The following is a 22,615-nucleotide window of genomic DNA, read 5'->3' on the forward strand; positions in this document are numbered from 1 at the left end:
TAGTTCACTGTATTGTTTTCTGATGGCATGATTTTGTTTTCCTAGACTAAGTGACAAAAATGAATAAGGCACCTTTTCAGGTGCCTTTTAAGAATTGTTTTATAGGACTCTTCTGTTTATTTCTTTCAGAGAAAATTTATCAAAGGATCTTTACCTGATATCTCAAATGGACAGTGATCAGTTCATCCCAATTTGGACAGTTGCCAACATGGAAGAAATAAAAAAGCTGACCACAGACCCTGATCTAATTCTTGAAGTATTGAGATGTATGTAAATCATACCTTTTAGCTTAATTTTTAAAGTCAAAAGGCTGAATATTCTTTTGATTTCTGGTTATGCAGGGTTTTTTGGTTTTGTGTTTGTTTGCCATTTATTTACTTACTTTATTTTAATGTTTGTTTATTTTTGAGATAAAAAGTGTATAAGCCCAGGAAAGGCACAGAGAGAGGGAGACAAAGAATCCCAAGCAGGCTCCACACCGTCAGTGCAGAGGCCGACATGGGGCTCAAACTCATGAACTATTCTTTTTTTTTCTAACGTTTTTTATTTTATTTTTTTGACAGAAAGTGAGAGAGTGGGGAGGGGCTGAGAGAGAGGGAGACACAGAATCTGAAGCAGGCTCCAGGCTCTGAGCTAGTCTGCACAGAGCCTGATATGTGGCTTAAACCCACAAACCACGAGATCATGACCTGAGCCAAAGTTGGACCCTTAGCCAAATGAGCCACCCAGATGCCCCTCAAACTCAAACTGTGAGATCATGACCTGAGCCAAAACCAAGATTTGGACACTTAACCGACTGAGCCACCGAGGCGCCCATTTGCCATTTATTTTTATTTTTTTTAATTGTAATTGACATACAATGTTATATTAGTTTCAGGTATACAGCATCATGATTTGACAATTCCATACAGTAAGCTCTGCTCATCAGGCAGGGAATTGTTAACTCCTTATTTTTTGTTATTCTGTTCCAATAATTTATTTTTACTGACTTGGTATTTAGCTTCTATATCATTTCTATACCTTGGTTGTTTGTCTTAATACCCACTTACACGTTGGTTTGCGAGCATAATTCATTCCAGAACCATGTTTGTAATCCAAAGCACTTGTATATAAAAGCGAATTTCAAGAACTATTGCCTCAGTTGTGATCATGTGACATTTGGCGTCACGTACTACTTGTATTGCAAGGCGTCGCTTGTTTATCAAGTTAAAATTTATTAGAAATGTTTACTCGCCTTGTGGAACACTTGCAGAACAAGTTACTTGCAATCCAAGGTTTTCTATGTAAGCAATTATATCTCACTTTTCTGGGCTATCAGAAAGTTATTTGTATCATTGTCACACCTTCTAAACAATCTGTTTCAAACTTTTGAACCCAAGTAGTACATTTTACATTAGAGCCCAGTACACACACCACATACCCATATGCAACTGAAATGTTAATTATGCAGATTAATACTAAATGCTTGTAGTTAACCCCCCTTTTTTTTTCTAAATTGATTTCACAGGCTGTTAAAAGAATTGCTAAACTAAACTAAAAATTATAGTTTGATAAATAGTACTCTAAAGTTTAATAAAGAATTTCAGGTTCTAAGCATTTTTATTTTTATTTATTTTTAATTTTTTTTAACATTTATTTATTATTGAGAGACACAGAGCATGAGCAGGGGAGGGGTAGAGAGAGGGGGAGACACAGAATCTGAAGCAGTCTCCAGGCTCTGAGCTGTCAATACAGAGCTCGACACGGGGCTTGAACTCACAAACTGTGAGATCATGACCTGAGCCAAAGTCAGTCGCCTAACCAACTGAGCCACACAGGCGCCCCAGGTTATAAGCATTTTTAATAGTGTTTGTGTCTTCTATCAGTATTTCTTGGTAACCTCTCTTACCAAAGTTTTAACTACTTGCCTGAATAAAGGCAGGTCTTCACTTTTATATGAAATATATTGTTAAAAATGTTTAAAAGTTAAATATACCAAGTCCAATAGTAGACTTATATCGGAATAGAGGATTTCCATTCTCAGAGGGCTAAATACATTTATGAAATCTCTGATTGGTTTGTGCGATGGTTTCTTAAGATGAGCCAGTCTTCTCATCCGAAGAAAGTCAGCTGAGAGACCAGCAGAATCCTCCACCTCTAAGGGAACCTAGTACTTCCACCCAACACTTCTTCCCTGTTCTGTTTTATACTGACTGCTTACCTGTTCAGAGAAATATGGCATATTATCTCTCTGAAGAGACTACAAATAAAAGTTTGGGCTATGTGGTATTATCTTCATTAAATATTTCCTCAAAATCAGCATCTAAGAGATGGCTTCTAAGTGTCTGTAATAGTATGTAAGAATAAATATGTTAACATCAAGGAAAAGTTACAATTATTTGAGTATAATTCTTGGTTTAAGTGCTTCTTAGATTTTAAGAAGAATTTCTTCACATCAGAATGCAGTACTATAATCTGATTACAAGAGTGGAATGCAAATACACTGATTTCATTATCTCCAGAAATACAGAATTTGGTAACTGTACACAGGGTAATTACCGTGTAGCTATGTATTGTATGCTCCTGAAAGTTTTTCAACCCCAATGCAGTGCCAAGACACAAAGTAAGTACTCTGTATTTGTTGAAAGAATAACACTTGACAGTGTTTTTTGTAATCTTTGTTAACTGTAATCTTTGGTTCTACAACATAATTTCTTAACCTCTGCTAATTTATTCACTTGGAAATAGAAATAAATAGTTTTTAATGACATTCTTAATATCTCTTCTTGTCGTTTTTGAATGAAATATTTTTTTAAATTGCAGCTTCTCCCATGGTACAAGTTGATGAGAAGGGCGAGAAAGTGAGACCAAGTCATAAGCGTTGTATTGTGATTCTTAGAGAGATTCCTGAAACAACACCTATAGAGGTATTATTAAGCATTGTTAAAGCTAAGTGTTCTTTAACTGTTTAAAGTGGAGGAGGTAAACAAGCAAAGTATAAGTCATTGGCCTCATATCAATCACTGTGTATACGTTAAATTTTTGTTTTGTAAATTCTGAAACACTGGAAGAATGGTGTATTTTCAAAGTTAAAGTATAAATAGGCTCTTTTGGGAACTTGATTCATCTGAAAGAATAAATTTAGGAATGAAGAAGAAAAATAGGAGTCAAGACTAATTGGAGTAGCTAACAAACATAAAACAAAGTTGTAACTGTAAAGATGGTGTAGTATAATAATAAAATAGGTACAATAATAAAATAAGTTTTGAATGAAACAGTATATCCAGAAATAGACCCTTTAATAAAATAGTAATGTATGTATAATAGCATTTATTTAATAATTAGGTTTTACCACATGCTGTGCAGTGTACTTTATGGTTACTTAAAGCCTAAGGTTTTGTTATCTCTGTTTTATAGATAAAGTAACTGAGCCTTAGTATGGTGAAATAAGTTGCCTAAGGACATGTGGGCTCTTTAAATGACCGTATCTGATTTGATCTCACTCTGATTTCAGAGCCCCTGTTTCAAAACCACTAAACCACAGAGCTACACACTAAATTGCCAAGTTAATAAGTTAGAGATGGGGAGAATTAATTAGTAACTGTTATGTGGTATTTACTGGCCATTTAAAACAGTTTTAGATTCTTGTCACCTAACAAATTTCGCATATTAGTAATCTTTTTGCCCAGAGTCATTCACTATTAACTGTCCAGAATGAAGACTTCCTAAATTTAGAAACAGTGAAATTAGAAAAGAAACTGTCACTAGATAGAACTTCTATTTAAAAGTATGAACTATGGGGCGCCTGGGTGGCGCAGTCGGTTAAGCGTCCGACTTCAGCCAGGTCACGATCTCACGGTCCGTGAGTTCGAGCCCCGCGTCAGGCTCTGGGCTGATGGCTCAGAGCCTGGAGCCTGTTTCCGATTCTGTGTCTCCCTCTCTCTCTGTCCCTCCCCCGTTCATGCTCTGTCTCTCTCTGTCCCAAAAATAAATAAACGTTGAAAAAAAAAAAAATTAAAAAAAAAAAAAAAAAAAAAAAGAAAAAAAAAAAAGTATGAACTATATGTCAAAAATAACAAATTGAAAGGAAAATTGCAGAATGGGAAGAATATTTGCATTATTTAGAAACAATGTAGAATATATGAGCCTGTACTCTAGAGCCAAGCTGCCTGGATTTGAGGCAGCTTGGCTCTAGAATACAGGCTCATATATTTCAGCTTTTTACTTGCTAACTCTATGACCTTGCATTGTTGTGAGAATTGGGTTAGTATATAGAGAGCTCAGAGCAGTACTTGGCATGCACAACAAATCTAAGATTAGCCATTATTATCATTTTTTATAGTTACTGTAATTTATATTCTGAATACGTAAATCACACATACAAAAAATAGTAAAAGGAAAAAGGCAGTGACATACTATTCATTAAAAAAAAAGAAAGTAAAGGAAGTGAAGATGACTAAAATAGAGAAAGTCAGCCTGGTCAATAATCATGAAAATTCAGATTAAAATGAGGGATTTGGGGTGGTGACCTTAAAGGTTCCTGTCAGGTAGAACAAATTTTTTTTTTTTTTTTTTTTTTTTTTTTTTTGCTACTTGTGACCCAGACTGCTGTTTTTATACTTGGGAAAGTAAATCTATGAACTTAACTCTTCCTAAAGAATAATAAAGGTTGGAAATAAAGAAATTTTATTGATATTTAAATAAACGAATCAATTTTTTATGCATTGAAGGGGATTAGAAATATTTGGAGATTATGAATTTTGAAGATAGACATTAGTGGGTGGCAGTCTAATAGTTCCATAGGCAGTTTTACAAAAATGTAAATTATGGACTGGATGAGAATTTTACTAACTGAACTTGGTAGTATTTCACCACTTTCACAAATGTCACAAAACTCAGTTGGTTGCACACTTACTTGTTTTTGAGTAGTATTGGCCCAAGAAAATTTCATCATAAGTAGAGACTTTTTTTTTTTTTTTTAATTCAGTGTAGTAAAAATTTGAGGGAGTTAGGAGACAGGTTAGACTTCACTGTTACTATGTTTATTGTCCCATCAGCTTAGTAATTATCTTTTTAAAAATTGATTTCTCATGATATTTTGTTATTTCGCAGGGCATTTTAACGTGTCTGATTCTTTCTGTTTGGGAGTTATTGGTTATTACTGAATTTCTCCTTGAACTCCAGTAGCTATTAGACCAAATAGAGTTTGGAAGCATACAAATCTGGGATTGAATTCTTCTTTATGATAATGTGTGTAGATTAAACAGTTTGAGCTACCATTTCCTCAACTGTACAATAGAGATGATAAAAATCTTTAACAGGGTTGTTTTCAGGATAAATCTGTGTCTTACTGATCATGGTATTTCAGTAGATGTTCCCTTTCCCTCCATAACTCAAGAGTTACTTAATGTTGACTTCCAGTTGTTTTCTTTTTATAAACTTCTTTCAAGCTGTTAATTGTTAACACAGTTCTGAGTTTTGGTAATCATCTTTTTTGAAATCCATATATTTGTTTTAGTTTTCAGTCACTGAAATTTCAGATTCAGTTAAGGAAAAGTGAAGATATCTTTGCACAGAGTTCATGTCTGTGACTGATACAGATAGAGCATCTGGATTTAATTGAGAATGCATGAAAATAAACACTGAGCACCTAGAAAATGTTAATGGAGGATATACTTTTTGTTTTTGTTTTTTTTTTAAATGGAGGTCTAGAGAGATTTTACTGTTAGGGAAAGTTTAGCTTGCCACTAAGAGTAAAATGCTTGTTTTGCTTAGATTATTTTTATTTTTTAATTTAAATCCAGGTTAGTTAACATATTCTCTAACAATGGTTTGAGTAGAATTTAGTGATTCATCACTTACATATAACACCCAGTGCTCATCTCGACAAGTACCCTCCTTAATGCCCATCCCCTGTTTAGCCCATCCCCCTACCCAACACCTCTCCAGCAACCCCCAGTTCTTTGTATTTAAGAGTCTCTTATAGTTTGCCTCCTTCCCTGTTTTTATCTTATTTTTTCTTCCCCCCTCCTATGTTCATCTGTTTTGTTTCTTAAATTTCACGTACAAACGAAATCATATACTTGTCTTTCTCTGACTGACTTTACCTAGCATAATACATTCTAGTTCCATCCACGTTGTTGCATATGGCAAGATTTCACTCTTTTTGGTAACCAAGTAATATTCCATTATATATATTTACCACATCTTTATTCATTCGTCAGTGGGTGGACATTTGGGCTCTCTCCATAATTTGGCTATTGTTGATAGTGCCGCTGTAAACATTGAGGTGCATGTGTTCCTTCGAATGAGCATTTTTGTATCCTTTGGATAAACAGTGCAATTTCTGGGTAGGGTATCTATATTTTTAATTTTTTGTGGCAGTTTTGCTGATTTTAAGGTAAGATTCTATCTCTAAATCATATACAGAATGTATGCTTTAAGTATGCATATTTTTGTGTCAGAAGATAATCTACTCTCAGTAGAAGAATGGGCAGAAGGCATGACAGTTAATAAAAAGAAACAGAAAGGACCAGAAGACATGAAGGGGAAAAAATGACTATTGTTGATATACTTTTTAGAGTTAACTAAAGTTTTTCTTTTTTAGGAAGTTAAAGCCTTGTTCAAAAATGAAAACTGCCCCAAGGTGATAAGCTGTGAGTTTGCACACAATAGCAACTGGTATATCACTTTCCAGTCAGATACCGATGCACAACAGGTAAGAAGAAAACTTTTCTTCTGATTTGAAGTCCTGGTGGTAAAAGAAGTAGTAGTATGTTTTAATTGAGAAAATATGTGCTCACAGTAATATTTGTAAAGGCTATATTAAGTACCTTGTTCACCTTTGTGGTTGTGCTTATTAATTGGTTTCCTTTTTGATCATTTTCCTAAAGCTTTTTCAATTTAAGAGCAGTTTGTTTCCTATCAAAAAGATTAACACACAATTTTAAAATTAACATGGGGATTGGGAACCATGTACTCAGTAGTTCCAGTGTGTACATACTAGGCCAGTAAATCTGCAACTTCCATTATGATTCTTGAAATTTTGACATTAATGATACTGCTCTTACTTGTCGTGTCCAACTTAAAGGGAAGTACTATTCCACTGAAACAAAAAACCAAAAATATATCTGATAGCATTTTAAAACCACTCACTGATTGATTGATTGAGTTTTAAGTAAACACTACACCCAGCTTGGGGTTCCAGCTCATGTTAGATCAAGAGTTGCATGCACCACCAACTGAGCCAGCCAGACGCCCCACTGACTTTTTCTTTTTTTTAAACTCTTCATCTTGTAAGGCTGTCTGAACCATTTTTAAATGTGTATGTGATGGTATTTTGGATCTATTTTGAACGTTGTGCTTTTTTTTTTTTTGTAGTAATCCATAGTAGCCAATCTACAGTAAATGTGAATGTTAGCTGAGGTGTTAATTATTTTTTTCATTCCTTATCACCTGGATAATGAAATTGACTTTAGAATTTTTTATTGTTTATTTTGGAGATAGTTGCTAGTACCATACTTTTGATAGAATAAAGATGGCTTTAAGAAAATGTCTGAATACTAATGAAAGTTCCTTTCTGCTTTGTTAACAGGCTTTTAAATACTTAAGAGAAGAAGTTAAAACATTTCAGGGCAAGCCAATCATGGTAAGAAACATTTTGTAAATAGAGGCTCGTGTAAAGCCAAAAAGTTTTTGTTCCTTGTCTGAGGATTTAAAAAACACAGATGGATGTTTTATTAAACCCGTAATTTCTGTCTCGTATGATGTGCTAGAAAATTAGTTGATAGGATGGCAATTCTTTCCAAAGATGTAACTTCAGACAGCATGAAGTTTTAGTTAGATGCCGATTGCTAACGTGGCAGATCATCTCAACTCTCAAAATGAGAAGCAGGAATGATTTTTTAGTAAAGATGGAAAACATTTTCAATACTGTCATCCTCATCTCAAAAGTAACTGCATCACCACATTAACATTTGTCCTTGGGATCTGTCATTGATGGCACTTGTCCACTGTCTTTACAGGTCTAATCTTTTCTCAGATCCCATGAAATCTACCTTCAAAACTTCTTTCAATCATTACTGCCATTGTTTAGGCTTGAAACATTGTTTAGCCTTTTAAATGTTATGCCTTCAGCTTTCCCCCTACTTTTCCATTCTCCAGTTGCTACTATAGCTACCATCTAAAACAGAATCCTAAGCATGCCTTTACTTTGAGATGGTACTCATTCCCTATGTAATATTCTTACTATTATTTGTTATTGCAGTACATTGTCTTTAACTCTTTGTGAGCTCTTAATGTGTATCAGTTTCTGTTCTAAGCACTTTATTTGTATAGAGTCATTTAATTCTTACAAGAACTTAATGAGGCAGGTACTCTTGTTTTCTCCATTTTATGGCAAGGAAAAGTGAGGTGTGAGAAGTTACCTACCCAGTTTCACGCACCTGGTAAGTAGAAGAACCAGGATGAGAGGAGGCTTACATTTATTAAGAGATTATATGTCAGGCACTGTTCTAAGGACTTACTTAAATCTCATTATTGGTGTGTGGTAGCTAGTATTACTACTTTTCCATATTAGAGATGAAGATGTCTGCTATTTGTCATTCTGTTTCCTCTGCTTCTCCCTGTTATCTCCCTTTCCTACTTGAGGCTATAGAGATACTCTTCTAGGTCTTCTAATAGCTTTAAAGTTTTATATGTCAGATTTAGGTCTTTAATACATCTGGAATTAATTTGATGTACAGGATACAATAGGAATTTAATTTTTTTCCATGTATGGAAAGGCAGTTGTCTCAACATACATTTGTTCAGTGGTCTTTTCCTTCCACAACTTGTGTGTAATGTTGAATCTGTCAGCTCTGCTTTACATTGTCTATTAGTCTTTTCTTTATTGAACCAGCATTACTGTTTTAATTACTATAGTTTTAGAATATCCTTATGCCCTTATGCAAAGCCTCCCTTATTCTTTTTTTTTTTTTTAAGATTGTCTTGGTTACTCTTAAACCCTTAGTTTTCCATATGAATTTTAGAGTGTTTGACTAATACTAATAACCAACCAAAGAAAAACTATATTGGAATTAATGGGATTGTGTTTCATTTACTGGGAACAGTTGGCAGTTTTACCCTGCAGTATTCAATATTGTGGTAACATTATTATGATACATTTTTCTGTTAACTCAGGTCTATTGTATTTTGTAATTACTTCCTTAAAGTAATTTTTGTTGCTTTCCCCTATCCATGGTATCTTAGTGACTTTTTTTTAAATGTTACTGCCTGGAGCGCTTGAGTGGCTTAGTCAGTTAAACGTCCAGCTTTTGATTTCAGCTCAGGTCATGATCTAAAGGTTGGTGGGTTTGAGCTCTGCACTGACAGCACGGAGCCTGCTTGGGATTCTGTCTCTTCCTCTCTCTCTCTGCCCCTTCCCTGCTCAGCCTTGCATGCTCACTCGCTCGCTCTCAAAGTAAACTTAAAAAAAATTTTTTTTAAATGTTACTGTCTGCAGGAACCTTGCTGAATTCCTTTATCATATCTAATGGAGATTATGTGTCTGAGAGAGGATATCATCTACAAATAATCACTATTTTGATTATTCCTTATACCTCTCATTTCTTTCTTATTTATTTATTTATTTAACATTTATTTATTGTTGAGTGACAGAGATAGAGCACGAGCAGGGCAGGGGCAGAGAGAGAGGGAGACAAACAATCCGAAGTAGGCTCCAGGCTCTGAGCTGTCCGCACAGAGCCCGACATGGGGTTCAAACTCCTGAACCGTGAGATCATGACCTGAGCATCAGTCGGATGCCTAACTGACTGAGCCACCCAGGCACCCCTATACCTCCCGTTTCTTACAGCTGATTACATTTTCTGAGATCTTAGATATAGTGTTAAAATTATATATAAGTAGTAATATTTATCAGCTGTTTTGGAGATTCACATTAATTTTTGTAGCATTCATTAAAACCAAATGTCCTGGCACCCAGAAAGACAGGTGCAGGAACCAGAAATCCTATATTCCAACCCTTGATACTGCTTTCAGCCACATACTCTTTGATCTTAGGCATGTCAAGTTACCTCTAAGGTCCTGGTTTGTTTCTTTGAAGTGTACATGGTTTTCATTTTGGAAATCCTGTGATTCATAAACAGTGATCTTGGAGGACAAAGGGATTAAGGGAAGAATGTCCACCTTTGATAATTTCATTAGGAGGCAGTGTTTCATCCTGTTTTAATTGACTTTAAGACTGAGAATATTAAGTTTTATCTGGGTTTCATAAACATTATATATATATATATATATATATATATATATTAGAATGTCATATGGAATATATGTTTATATGTTCCTTTTATATATGTTTTTTGCAGAATTTAAAGAGTAAAAATACTTGCATAAGAAAGTCAAACAATATTAAATAATTAATGATTAATTAATTAATTCAAATTCTCTTTACCAGATTCTTCTAGTTGTTTCCCCCAGAGGTGATAAGAGTTTTTTTCTGTGTCCATCTAGGAATTTTCTTTCTTTTTTTTTTTTAAATGTTTATTTTAGAGAGAGAGACAGAGTGCAAGCAGGGGAAGGGCAGAGAGAGAGGGAGACACAGAATCTGAAGCAGGCTCCAGGTTCTGAGCTGTCAGCACAGAGCCTGATGTGGGGCTCAAACCCACAAACCATGAGATCATGACCTGAGCTGAAGTCTGCCACTTAACCTACTGAGCCACCCAGGCGCCCTCTTTCTTTCTTTATGTGAATAAGAATGTACAGTAGACACTCAGCTGCTCTTTTCACGTAATAGATCTTTAAGATCTTTTCATTCACTGTTGTTTCAAGTATGCATCCAGTATTGTTCATGTATATCACAATTTAATTATCCTATCCATTTTTCTCCGTGGACAAGCATTAACTTGTTTCTCTTGTTTACAAATAACGTTGTAATGAACATTATTTCTTAAGCTTTGTTTGGAAGTTTCTTTTTTTGTGTGTGGAATATACATATATATAATTTACCATTTTTAAGTACACAACTTAGTGGCATTTAATACATTCACATTGCTGTGCAACCATAACCAGTATTTATCTAGAACTTCTGCATCATTCCAAACATAAACTCTATGAAACAATAACTGCCCATTCTTCTACCCTTTAGTAACCTTTCGTCTAGTCTCTGTCTTTATGATTCCTATTTTAGATATAGCATATAAGTGGAATCATGCAATATCAGTCTCTGTATTTGGCTTATTTCCCTTAGTATAATGTTTTTTATAATTTTTTTTAATGTTTATTTATTTTTGAGAGAGACAGAATGCAAGTGGGTTGGGGCAGAGAAAGAGGGAGGCACAAAGAATCTGAAGCAGGCTCCAGGCTCCGCGCTGTCAGCACAGAGCCTGACGCGGGGTTCAAACTCACGAGCTGTGAGATCATGACCTGATCCATGGTTTTCTTAGAGGTTAAAATTAAATTTATAACCACCTCATTTGAATAATATCAACTTGGTTTCAGTAGTGTACAAATATTCTGCTGTATATAAACTCTGTTGTATTCGTTTTCTTTTAAATCTGATAAAAAAGTATAATATTTTCTTTTGTATTTACCTGTGTAATTATCCTTACCAGTGTTCTTTATTTCTTCTTATAGCTTTGAGTTACTCTCTAATATCTTTATCTCACCCTGAATAACTCCCATTAGCATTTCTTGTAGGATAGGCCTGCTGATTTCCTTCAAATTGTTTTGTTCATAACATCTTTTTCCTGATACTCTTAGGTTTGTCCATGGTTTCCATTAGCTCATTGAACACTTTTAAGATAGTTGATTTGGAGTGCCTGGGTGCTCAAGTCAGTTAAGCGTCCAACTTCCACTCAGGTCATCATTCTCATGGTTCATGAGTTCGAGCCCTGTGTCGGGCTCTGTATGGACAGCTCAGAGCCTGGAGCCTGCTTCAGACTCTGTGTCTCCCTTTCTCTCTGCTCTCCCCAGCGCTCGCTCGCTCGCTCGCTTGCTCTCTCCCTCTCTCAACAATAAATATTAAAAATATAAAAAATAAATAGAAAAATATTTTTTAAAAAAAGGCAAGTTGATTTAGCATCTTTGGCCAGTAATTCCAATGTCTGTGCTTCCTTAGGATGGTTTCTATCGAATTCTTTTTTTCTTCCTGTGAATGGACCATAGGTTTCCTGTGTTTTTGTTTTTTAATTCTTTTTTGAGAACTAGATATTCTGAGTATTCTACAATATTAACACTGAAATATGATCCTCCCATTCCTGGTATTACTGAAGTATTCTGATAGATATTGCCAAGGGAATCTGCTGCTGCAGAGAGGAATGAAACTAAGGCAGGCATCAGCACTGAATCCTCAGGGATCTACCGAACCACAATAACACCCTGTATTTTTGGAGGACAGAGTCTCTACTACCTGCCTTGTACCAGCCAGCCACTCCAGGAACACAAGCCATTGAGGAATGGGATTAGTAGCTACTATTTGCATGCTGCTCACTTAGGAAAGATCAGTAGCCTCTCCCTTAACAACCACATTGTTGCATGTATTGATAGTTCATTCTTTTTTTATTGCCAAGTAGTAGGAATGTACTGCAATTTGATTATCTAGTCACTTTTTCAATCTTCTCTTTACTTAAAAAAAAATTGATTGTTGATCTTAGTATTGAATTAGAAGAAAGAGTCCTTTATATATTTTGAATATAAGTTCTTTGTCAGTTATGTATGTGTGTGTTGCAAATCTATTTCCCCTAACCTGTGACTTCCTTCTTGTTTTCTTAATAGCGTATATTTGAAGAGCAGAAGTTTTGGAATTTGTTGTTGTTGTTGTCATTTTAATTGAAATGTACTTGATGTACAATATTATATTAGTTTCAGGTGTCTGAACGTAGTGATTCAACACTTCTATACCTATGAAATGATCACCATGAGAAATTTAGCTAATATCTGTCCCCATACGAAGTTGTTACAATATTATTAACTATATACTTACTACATTCCCATGACCTATTTATTTATTTATTTTGTAACTAGAAATTTGTACCTTTTAATTGTTTTCCCCTATTTCATCCATCCCTCTATTCTGTTACCCCCGGGCAACCACCAGACTTTTCTCTGTATATGTGTTTGTTTCTGTTTTGTTTTGTTTTGTTTTGTTTTTTAGATAGCTGCATATAAGTGAAATCACCCAGTATTTGTCTCTCCCTGTCTGACTTATTTCACTTAGCATAATGTCAATGTTATGGCAGATAGCAAGATTTTCTTTTTTATAGCTGAATAATATTCCTGTGTGCCTGTATACCACATCGTCTTTATCCATTCATCTATCAGTGGACACTTAAGTTGCTTTCATATATTGGCTATTGTAAATAGGGCTACAGTGGACATAGGGGCGCAAATGTCTTTTCAAGTTAACGTTTTTGTTTTCTTTGGATAACTACCCAGAAATCAGTGCACAGAGGTAGAGCCTTGTAACAGGAGTAAGGAGGTGCCTCTTTGTGATTTTGATTTGCATTTCCCTGATAGTGATGTTGAGCATCCTTTCATGTGGCTTTTGGCCATATATATGTCTTCTCTAGAGAAATGTCTATTCAGGTTCTCTGCCCATTTTTAATTGGATTATTTCGGGTTTTTTGATACTGAGTTGTGTATTTTGGATATATTTTGGATATATAGTTGGATAATATTTTGGATATTAAGCCCTTATTTTATTATTTGCAGATATCTTCTCCTATTCAGTATATTGTCTTTTCATTTGGTTGACAATTTCCTTTGCTGTGCAAAAACTTTCTAGTTTGATATAGTCCCATTTGTTTATTTTTTGCTTTTGTTTTCCCTTGCCTGAGGAGACACATCTATAAAAATATTGCTAATTCTGGTGTCAAAGAGCTTACTGCCTATGCTTTTCTCCTAGGAGTTTTATGGTTTCTGGTCTTAAACCATTTTTTGGTTTATTTTTGTATATGATGTAAAAAGTGGACCAGTTTCATGCTTTTGCATGTAGTTGTTAGTTTTCCCAACACCATTTATTGAAGAGGCCATCTTTTCCCCATTGTATATTCTTGCCTCCTTTGTCAGAAATTAATTGACCAAAGAGCAGAAGTTCAAAAAAAATTTTTTAGAAGCCTTTAATTTTAATAAGGTCTTTTTTTATCTCACTTTTTTTTTCTTTCTTTTTTTTTTTTTTTGTCTGAAATCAGTGTCTTTTGGGTCATGAATATTTTCTTTTATGATTTTAGAAGTACTGTGCTTTCATTACTCACATTTAGGTTTTATGATCTACTTCAAGTTTCTTTTGTGTGTTGCAAAGTAAGAGTCAGGGTTCTTTTTTAAATGTGTGTTTATTGGTTCTAGCATTATAAGATCATGGGGTACATGGGTGGCTCAGTGCCGGTTAGGCATTTGACTCTCGATCACAGCTCAGGTCTTGATCTCAGGGTTGTGAGTTGAAGCCCCACATTGGGCTCCATGCTGCGCATGAAGCCTACTTAAATAAATATACACATGCACACACACACACACACACACATATATATTTTCAATCTCTCTCTCTCTATATATATATATAATCTCAGCCGAGTGTGTGTGTGTGTGTGTGTGTGTGTGTGTGTATATATACACACACATATATATGTTTCTGCTGAGATTTCCCTTTTCTTCAATTCTTTAAGAACACAGTTTCCTTTTAACCCATACATATTCCTAATGGCTGGGTTAAAATCTTAGTCTGCTGTTTCCTAGGTTATCTTGGAGTCTGTTTCTTTGGGCTGCCATTTTCTTTTTTCTTTTCTTTTCTCTTCTTTTCTTCTTTCTTGCTTTCTTTCATGTTTATTTATCTATTTTGAGAGAGAGAGAAAGAGCTCAAGCAGGAGAGGGGCAGAGAGAATCCCAAGCAGGCTCTGCATTGTCAACACAGAGCCCAATGCAGGGTTTGAACTCACAAACTATGAGATCATGACCTGAGCCAAAATCAAGAGTCAGATGCTTAACTGACTAAGCCACCCAGGTTGCCCCTGGGCTACCATTTTAATAATGGACCACATTAAAAAAATGTTATTCACTTGGTTTTAGTTTCTTATCAGATATTTTAAGATTTAAGTAAACTACAGTGTATGATATTACTTTAGTAAAAGCAGTAGCTATAAATTTTTTTAGGGCATACTAAAATCAATTTGATATTTTACAGATTTTTCAAGATTGGCCATTATTGATTTCTTATTGTTTGGTTGCAATTTTGGGAGAGGGGATTTCCTGGCCTGTATCTATAAGGATCATAAAACATACCTTTCATTGATTTATTAAAATTGTAGTTTTGCTTAAATATGCATTATTTCACTTGATAATTTCCAACAAGTTGGTGAGGCTTATGATTCCTAATCTAATTCTCTCACATCTGTTTTAGCTCTGTTGCAAAAGTCAGCAAACTTTTTCTTTAAAGGACCAGATAGTAGACAGTGTAGGTTTTGCCAATCATGAAGTCTGCTGTAACTATTCAACTCTACCATTGAGGCACAAAACACAGGCAATATGTAAACAAGTGGTCTGATTTATTTTACTCAGTTTTAGAGCATTTGTTTCTCCCCCCACCTTTTTTTAAATTTAGTACAGGAAATTGCAAACATATAAAAGTGGAGAAAACAGTAAAATCAATCACTGAGATCCCATTAGCCAGTTGTAACAATTTGTAGAGCATTGCCATTCTTGCTTCATCCATTCCCACCTATTTTTCCATGCCCCCAATTATTTTGAAGCAAATTTGAAACTTAATTTTATCTGTAAATAAACTAGTATTAGTAGCTCTGAAAGGTAGGGATTTTTTAAAAATTATACTTACAATATCATTACACTTTAAAAAAAATGAACATTAGCTTCTTGAACATCAGTTGCTGTTCATATTTTCCTGATTCTCATTTTTTTTCTCTTTTTAAATCTATAGTTTCATCCTCTACTTACTTATCTTTTCTTTTGGAAGTGTGTTGTTGAAATAACCATGTTAATTGGTTTTACAGAGTTCCTCATACATTTTGCTAGTTATATTTTATTGTGTTAAAATACACATACATAAAATTTACCGTCTTTATATAATGCAGTTGTATTAAACACATTCACCACCATCTTTTCTCATAATTCTTTTCATCTTGTAAAAGTCACATTCTGTACCTATTAAATAATAACAACTCCCCATTCTCCCCTCCATCCAGCTCCGAAAACCACTATTATACTTTAAACGTATGATTTTTGACTACTCTAATTTATATAAATGAAATCATATAGTATTTGTTTCTTTTTGACTGGTTTATTTCACTCAGCAAAATGTTTTCAAGGTTTATCCATGTAGCATATTGCAAAATGTCCTTCCTTTTTTTTTTTTTTTTTTTTTTTTTTTTTGTTTTTTTAACGTTTATTTATTTTTGAGACAGAGAGAGACAGAGCATGAACGGGGGAGGGGCAGAGAGAGAGGGAGACACAGAATCGGAAGCAGGCTCCAGGCTCTGAGCCGTCAGCCCAGAGCCTGACGCGGGGCTCGAACTCACGGACCGCGAGATCGTGACCTGGCTGAAGTCGGACGCTTAACCGACTGAGCCACCCAGGCGCCCCTAAATGTCCTTCCTTTTTAAAGCTGAATAACATTCTGCTGAATGTATATACCACATTTTACTTATACAGTAATCTGTTGATGGACACGTGGATTGCTTTTGCATTTTAGCTATTGTGAATAATGCTGCTATGAACAGGGGTATACAGGTATCTCTTTGAGACCCTGCTTTCAGTTATTTTGGGTAATACCCACAAGTAGAATTGCTGAGTCATATAGTGATTGTTTTTAATTCTTTGAGGTATCTCCATACTGGTTTCCACAGCACCATTTTACATTCCTACCAACAGTGCACAAAAGTTCAGATTTCACCACATCCTCTCCAACACTTGTTCTTTTCTGTTTGTTTGTTTCTTTTTTTTTTTTTTAAATAGTAACCATCTTAATGTGAGGTGGTATTTCATTGTAGTTTTGATTTGCATTTCCCTAATGATTAGTGGTAGTGAACATCCTTTCATGTGTTTATTGACCATTTGTATATTGTCTTTGGATAAGTGTCTGTTGAAGTCCTCTGCCCCTTTTTGAATTGGCTAGTTAGATTTTTTAATGTAGTTAAACATGGTTCTCTGTCCCTGTACTTCATGCAGATTGATAGCCAGATTTAGAGGCTTGATCAAAATTTGGCTTGACTTGGGAGCAGCAGAGAGAGAACAAAAAGCCTGTATGTTTTTGTGTCTGTCTCTTATGCTGGATGCCACTGATCATTGACTAAATCTATAAATTAAAGCTGCAAAGAGGTGCTATTTTTAGGCTTTCTTTTTTCTTTTTTCCATTTGTCAGTTGAAGCACTTCTATAAAGAGAAGCTTTCCATTATCTTCATTATTGTGAGGTGTACAACTCATATATGGAACATATGAGAAATGCTTGGTTCTAGCTTTTCTTAGCCAGTTTTAGAAAATAATGAACCTTCAAAACTGACCATTCAGGTGTTTTTTGTTGTTGAGTATTTAAACATACTTGATGTGTTTGTTGTCCTTATCGATGAATTGTGTCCTCTTTGAGTTAACTTATCAGTCCTTTTGTCATGGTCCTAGTAATTTTCAGTGATTTGCTTGAATCTTCTTGTATATTTGATGTCAAAGGCCTGGGGTCAGGTCAAGTCTCCAGAGTCCCCACTTTATTTTTATGGGGAGGTGATAATTTTTAGCCTACTGGCTAGGCACAAGGAGTTCTTGTGGTTACTGGTATGGTCATTGTTTGAAAGCTTTTTCATTGGACAGAAATATGAAATATGGATTGTTACTTTTTTTTTAACAAAAATGTGAGTTTATACTGATGCTTTTGATTTAAATTCAGGATATATGGTTTTTTACTTCTTTAGTCTTACGTTTGTGTCTCCTTTCTCCCATGTGAAAATCTCAGATCTCTTTGACTCCAGTATAATTACTGATTTTTTTTTGTATCCCATAGTCACACACAAAAGTATCAGAATAGCAATACCAAAAGCAATATAAGTCTGACAATAAATTAAGAATTTTTTTGCTATACTTTGCCTTGTAGTTTATTCCTGAGGCTAACAGTTGGTTTTGTTATGGCTGAAAGTCACTTAGGATTTCTATGTGTTGTATTACCAATTGAATGCACATTTAAGTTAATTTTGCTGGATGCTACTGAGTATTATTTATTTATTTATTTAAAAAAAATTTTTTTTTTTTAACGTTTATTTATTTTTAAGACAGAGAGAGACAGAGCATGAATGGGGGAGGGTCAGAGAGAGAGGGAGACACAGAATCGGAAGCAGGCTCCAGGCTCCGAGCTGTCAGCACAGAGCCCGACACGGGGCTCAACTCACAGACCGTGAGATCATGACCTGAGCCGAAGTCGGACGCTTAACCGACCAAGCCATCCAGGCGCCTCTATTTATTTATTTTTATAATTGATTTATTTTCAATGTGTGCATGGTTTAAAAGTAAAATATCTAAAACATGGTATATTAAATACATATTCACACATATATATGTATATATGCAAGTATATCTTTATATTCCTATGTGACTTAGCTAAACAGTAGCTTACTATACATACTCCTTTATCCTCCTTGCTTTACCTTTTTTTTTTTTTTTTTTTTTTTTAACGTTTATTTATTTTTGAGACAGGGAGAGACAGAGCATGAACCAGGGGAGGGTCAGAGAGAGGGAGACACAGAATATGAAGTAGGCTCCAGGCTCTAAGCTATCAGCACAGAGCCCGACGTGGGGCTAGAACTTAACAGACCACAAGATCATGACCTGAGCCAAAGTCGGCCGCCTAACCGACTGAGCCACCCAGGCGCCCCTACCTTTTTTTTTTTTTTTTTTTTTTTTTTTAAACAATAGTATATTCTTGAATTCACTCCATAATAGTATTTAGAGTAATTCATTAGTTCTTTTTATTTCTGTTTGATACTCAGTTGTGTGGATGTACTCTGGTGTATTCAGCCATCGACGGACTGATTGTTCTGTTGTTTTGTGCGTGTGTGTGTGTGTGTGTGTGTATTGAAGATAGTTCTTTTTCTCCATCCCTATTATAGTTAGTGTTTTTGAACAGCCATGTATATCCTTTTTTAAACTTCTTTTTGTTCAGTGTATATTTGGAAGAGATTCCTAGAAGTGGGATGGGTGAGAATATGGAAAATGCATATATGACTTCAGAAGATAACTGCTAAATTTTCCTTTATAAGTGTTATGCTATTTTACGTGTCCATCATCAGTGTATCAGAGTGCCTATTTTGCCACAATCTTATCAACAGTATGTTGTCAAATTTTTGGATTTTTGCCAATCCTATAAGTGAGCAATGTTAATTCCATTTTAATTGCATTTCTCTTACAAGTAAGGTTTAGCATCTTTTCATATGTTTAAGAGCCATTTGCCTTCCTTTTTTCTGTAAACTGTTCATTTCTCTAACATTTTTTATCTTTTTAGAATTTGTATGTTAGAAATATATTAGCCCCTTTATCTGTGATAATTTGCAGTTAGTTTTATTATTTTGATATTTTGACTTTTGTAGCTTTACCTTGTTCATTGTTGTATTTGCCATGCAAAAGTTTTTAAAGTAATTTAAAGCTATCAATCATTTCCTTTTGCTCTGCTGACTCTACAGTAGTCAGAAATAACATAGTTGTGTAAAATATGTTTAAAAAGTAAATTAAATATATTTGTGAGAATATACACTTTATTATAATATGTTCCTCTTCTAGGCAAGGATAAAAGCCATCAATACATTTTTTGCAAAGAATGGTTATCGATTAATGGATTCTAGTATGTATAGTCAGCCCATTCAAACTCAAGCACAGTATGCCTCACCAGTTTTTATGCAGCCTGTATATAATCCTCACCAACAGTACTCGGTCTACAGTATTGTGCCTCAGTCTTGGTCACCAAATCCTGCACCTTACTTTGAAACGCCACTGGTAAGTGAAATCCTTACAGAATCATAAAATTTTTCACTTAAGCTGAAATTTGAAGAAATCAGCTAGAGTAGTTTATTTTTTGTTTTGTGTTGATATTGGTTATTTTCTGACTTTTAAGTAGTGATAATGATATCTAATCCCCTATACCAAATATATGCACGTGACTAAGGGTTAAGCTATTTGTTCCTGTTTGCTGAGTGAATTAAAATAAGAGACTGGGTCAATCCTGAGTAGTTTAAAATGCTTTTAGTTTTGGTAAACTTTTTCAGAGAAAAATGTACTTTATTAAGTAATAGCCTAATGATTCCTTTTTCTGTAAATCAAGTAATACTTGGAGTATTGCAAAAAGCAAATAGGTAAAATGCTTACAAATATTTTTGCCTTATAAAAGAAATTGAAGGAGTGCCTGCCTAGCTTGTTCCGTAGAGCATGCAACTCTTGATTTCAAGGTCGTGACTTCAAGCCGCACTCTGGGTGCAGAGATTACTTAAAAATGAAAAATCTTAAAAAAAAAAAAAAAAAAAAAAGCGGGGTTCATTGGGTGGCACAGTGGAGCCTGCTTGGGATTCTTTCTCTCTCTCTTTGTCTCTCTCTCTGCCTCTCTCTCTGTCTGTCTGTCTCTGTCTCTCTCTCTCTCCCTTTCTCCCTCTACCCCTCTCCCCTACTCATGCGCGCGCGCGCGCGCGCGCGCGCGCACACACACACACACACACTGTAAAGCAACAAAAAAAAGAAAGAAAGAAAAAGAAAAATTGATGCTAAGTTGTTAGTTCATCAGGAGTTTCTTACAGCCTTTACACTATATTTTGCTCTTTACATTAATTGGTTTTACACATCAAATTTTCTTTTAGGCTCCTTTTCCCAATGGTAGTTTTGTGAATGGCTTTAATGCACCAGGATCTTATAAAACAAATGCTGCTGCTGTGAATATGGCTCGACCATTCCAAAAAAATCGGTAAGATGAAAATCATAGTGGAATTTATTGTACACAATTCCCAGTAGTTCTTAAAGAATACTGTGTTAATAGCAATGCTATTTACAGACTTTTTAACCAAAAGCTTAAACAGTTTTACTCTAGAATTAATAAATACACTTTGATCTCAAGAGTTGATAATTTGTATAAAAAAAGACTTGGAACTGGGATTGTAAATGATACATACTGTTGTTTTTTAAATAATAAAGATAATAGAAAATTATTTTAAGATAGTAGCAAAATCTGGTGTCTAAATTAGTAGTCTAATTAGTAGTTTAATATGTAACATTTTGGAGAATGGGTTTTTTGAGGATAGAAATATTAGCTGATTTGAGTGTTGAATGTTGGGAAAATGAGTTACTTAAGATTTTTAAGAATTTACTTTTGAAATGATTTCCATGAACTATAGCAGCAGCTAACATGATTGAACATTTAGTGTCTAAGGCTTTGTCTTAAGGGCTTTACATATTTTATCATAGTTTTCATAACCCGATAAGATATATACAGTTATGTCTATTTAAGATGAGGACATTGAAACAAAAGGGTTAAATATCATGTCTATGAGCATGTGGCTAGTAATTGGCAGAGCCAAAATTTGAGCCCAGGCAATTTGACTTTAAAGCCTACACTTTATTTTTTTATTTATTTTATTATTTTTTTATTTTTTAGTATATGAAATTTATTGTCAAATTGGTTTCCATACAACACCCAATGCTCATCCCAAAAGATGCCCTCTTCAGTGCCCATCACCTACTCTCCCCACCCTCCCACCCCCCATCAACCCTCAGTTTGTTCTCAGTTTTTAAGAATCTCTTATGTAAAGCCTACACTTTAAAAAGTGTTCTAGATAAATTATTGAGAACTCTGGAAATTATTTGCTATCATATAAAAGATTAATAAGTCTGTTAAGTGTTAATTATTTTTGTGTAAATGTCAACTGATAATCTCAATAATTTGGTATATATTATGATTTTTGATAGAGTATGAGTAGCCAAAGAAAAATGGGCTTATGTGGTGGCTTAGATTTATTTAATAGTTTCATATTTATTGTTCCTTGTTTGCTTATTTTGTGAGCCTCCTAGGTTTGGGTTTTTGTTTTTTTAATTATTTCTTTTCAGGGATTTTCTCTTGCTAGATCTCATTCTCCCAGTTGGTTCTTTTTGGCAAGGAGACCACATGGGGTATGTTCTTCTAAGATGACTTCTAGGAACTTAATTCTTTTTTGTAAGGTTTTCCTGGAACATGCTTCACTGAGAAAGAAGACTCACAGTATTAAGTGTTCTTCTTAGTGGTTTCTGGAAGCATTCATAATGTATCATCCTCTCATAATCAGTTTTTTGTACTCACACAGTTTGTACTCACTGACAATTGGTTAAAGCATTTGAAGATCGTTTATGAGCATTAGGAAAACTTTACTACATATACCTATTCTTACTGCTTTATGAAGTTTCAATTGAGATCTCTTTCTGTTAACAAGGATGGATGGTTCTTTATAATTCAAAGGATTATTGTGCTCTTAAAGATGGTTTTTGGTTTGGTAATAAAGTAACACCCGCAAAATTCAAGTATTGCTAGGACATATGAGTAGAAAGGTATAGGGAGCCTCACACATTGTCCTTTAATCCCAATCCTGCTTTCAAAACGACTAATTTCCATGAACACATAGAGATAATGATGTTTAAATCTGGGAA

General features: G+C 34.6%; 1 protein-coding gene across 11 annotated transcripts in view; it reads left to right on the forward strand.

The window, feature by feature from the left end:
* The window catches only part of LARP4 (La ribonucleoprotein 4), a 64,722-nt gene that overhangs the window by 28,356 nt on the left and 13,751 nt on the right, over nucleotides 1-22,615 (forward strand). For all 11 annotated transcript variants that reach the window (XM_060657650.3, XM_060657652.3, XM_060657651.3 and 8 more), the window contains 6 exons: nucleotides 130-266; nucleotides 2,803-2,906; nucleotides 6,587-6,697; nucleotides 7,574-7,627; nucleotides 19,739-19,951; nucleotides 20,803-20,906. In XM_060657650.3, coding sequence (XP_060513633.3) covers nucleotides 130-266; nucleotides 2,803-2,906; nucleotides 6,587-6,697; nucleotides 7,574-7,627; nucleotides 19,739-19,951; nucleotides 20,803-20,906 — 723 coding nt within the window. The remainder of the gene's footprint in view (nucleotides 1-129; nucleotides 267-2,802; nucleotides 2,907-6,586; nucleotides 6,698-7,573; nucleotides 7,628-19,738; nucleotides 19,952-20,802; nucleotides 20,907-22,615) is intronic.

This window comes from Panthera onca, chromosome B4, assembly GCF_046562875.1.
Source record: "Panthera onca isolate mPanOnc1 chromosome B4, mPanOnc1 haplotype 2, whole genome shotgun sequence".
Classification (NCBI taxonomy): Eukaryota; Metazoa; Chordata; class Mammalia; order Carnivora; family Felidae; genus Panthera; species Panthera onca.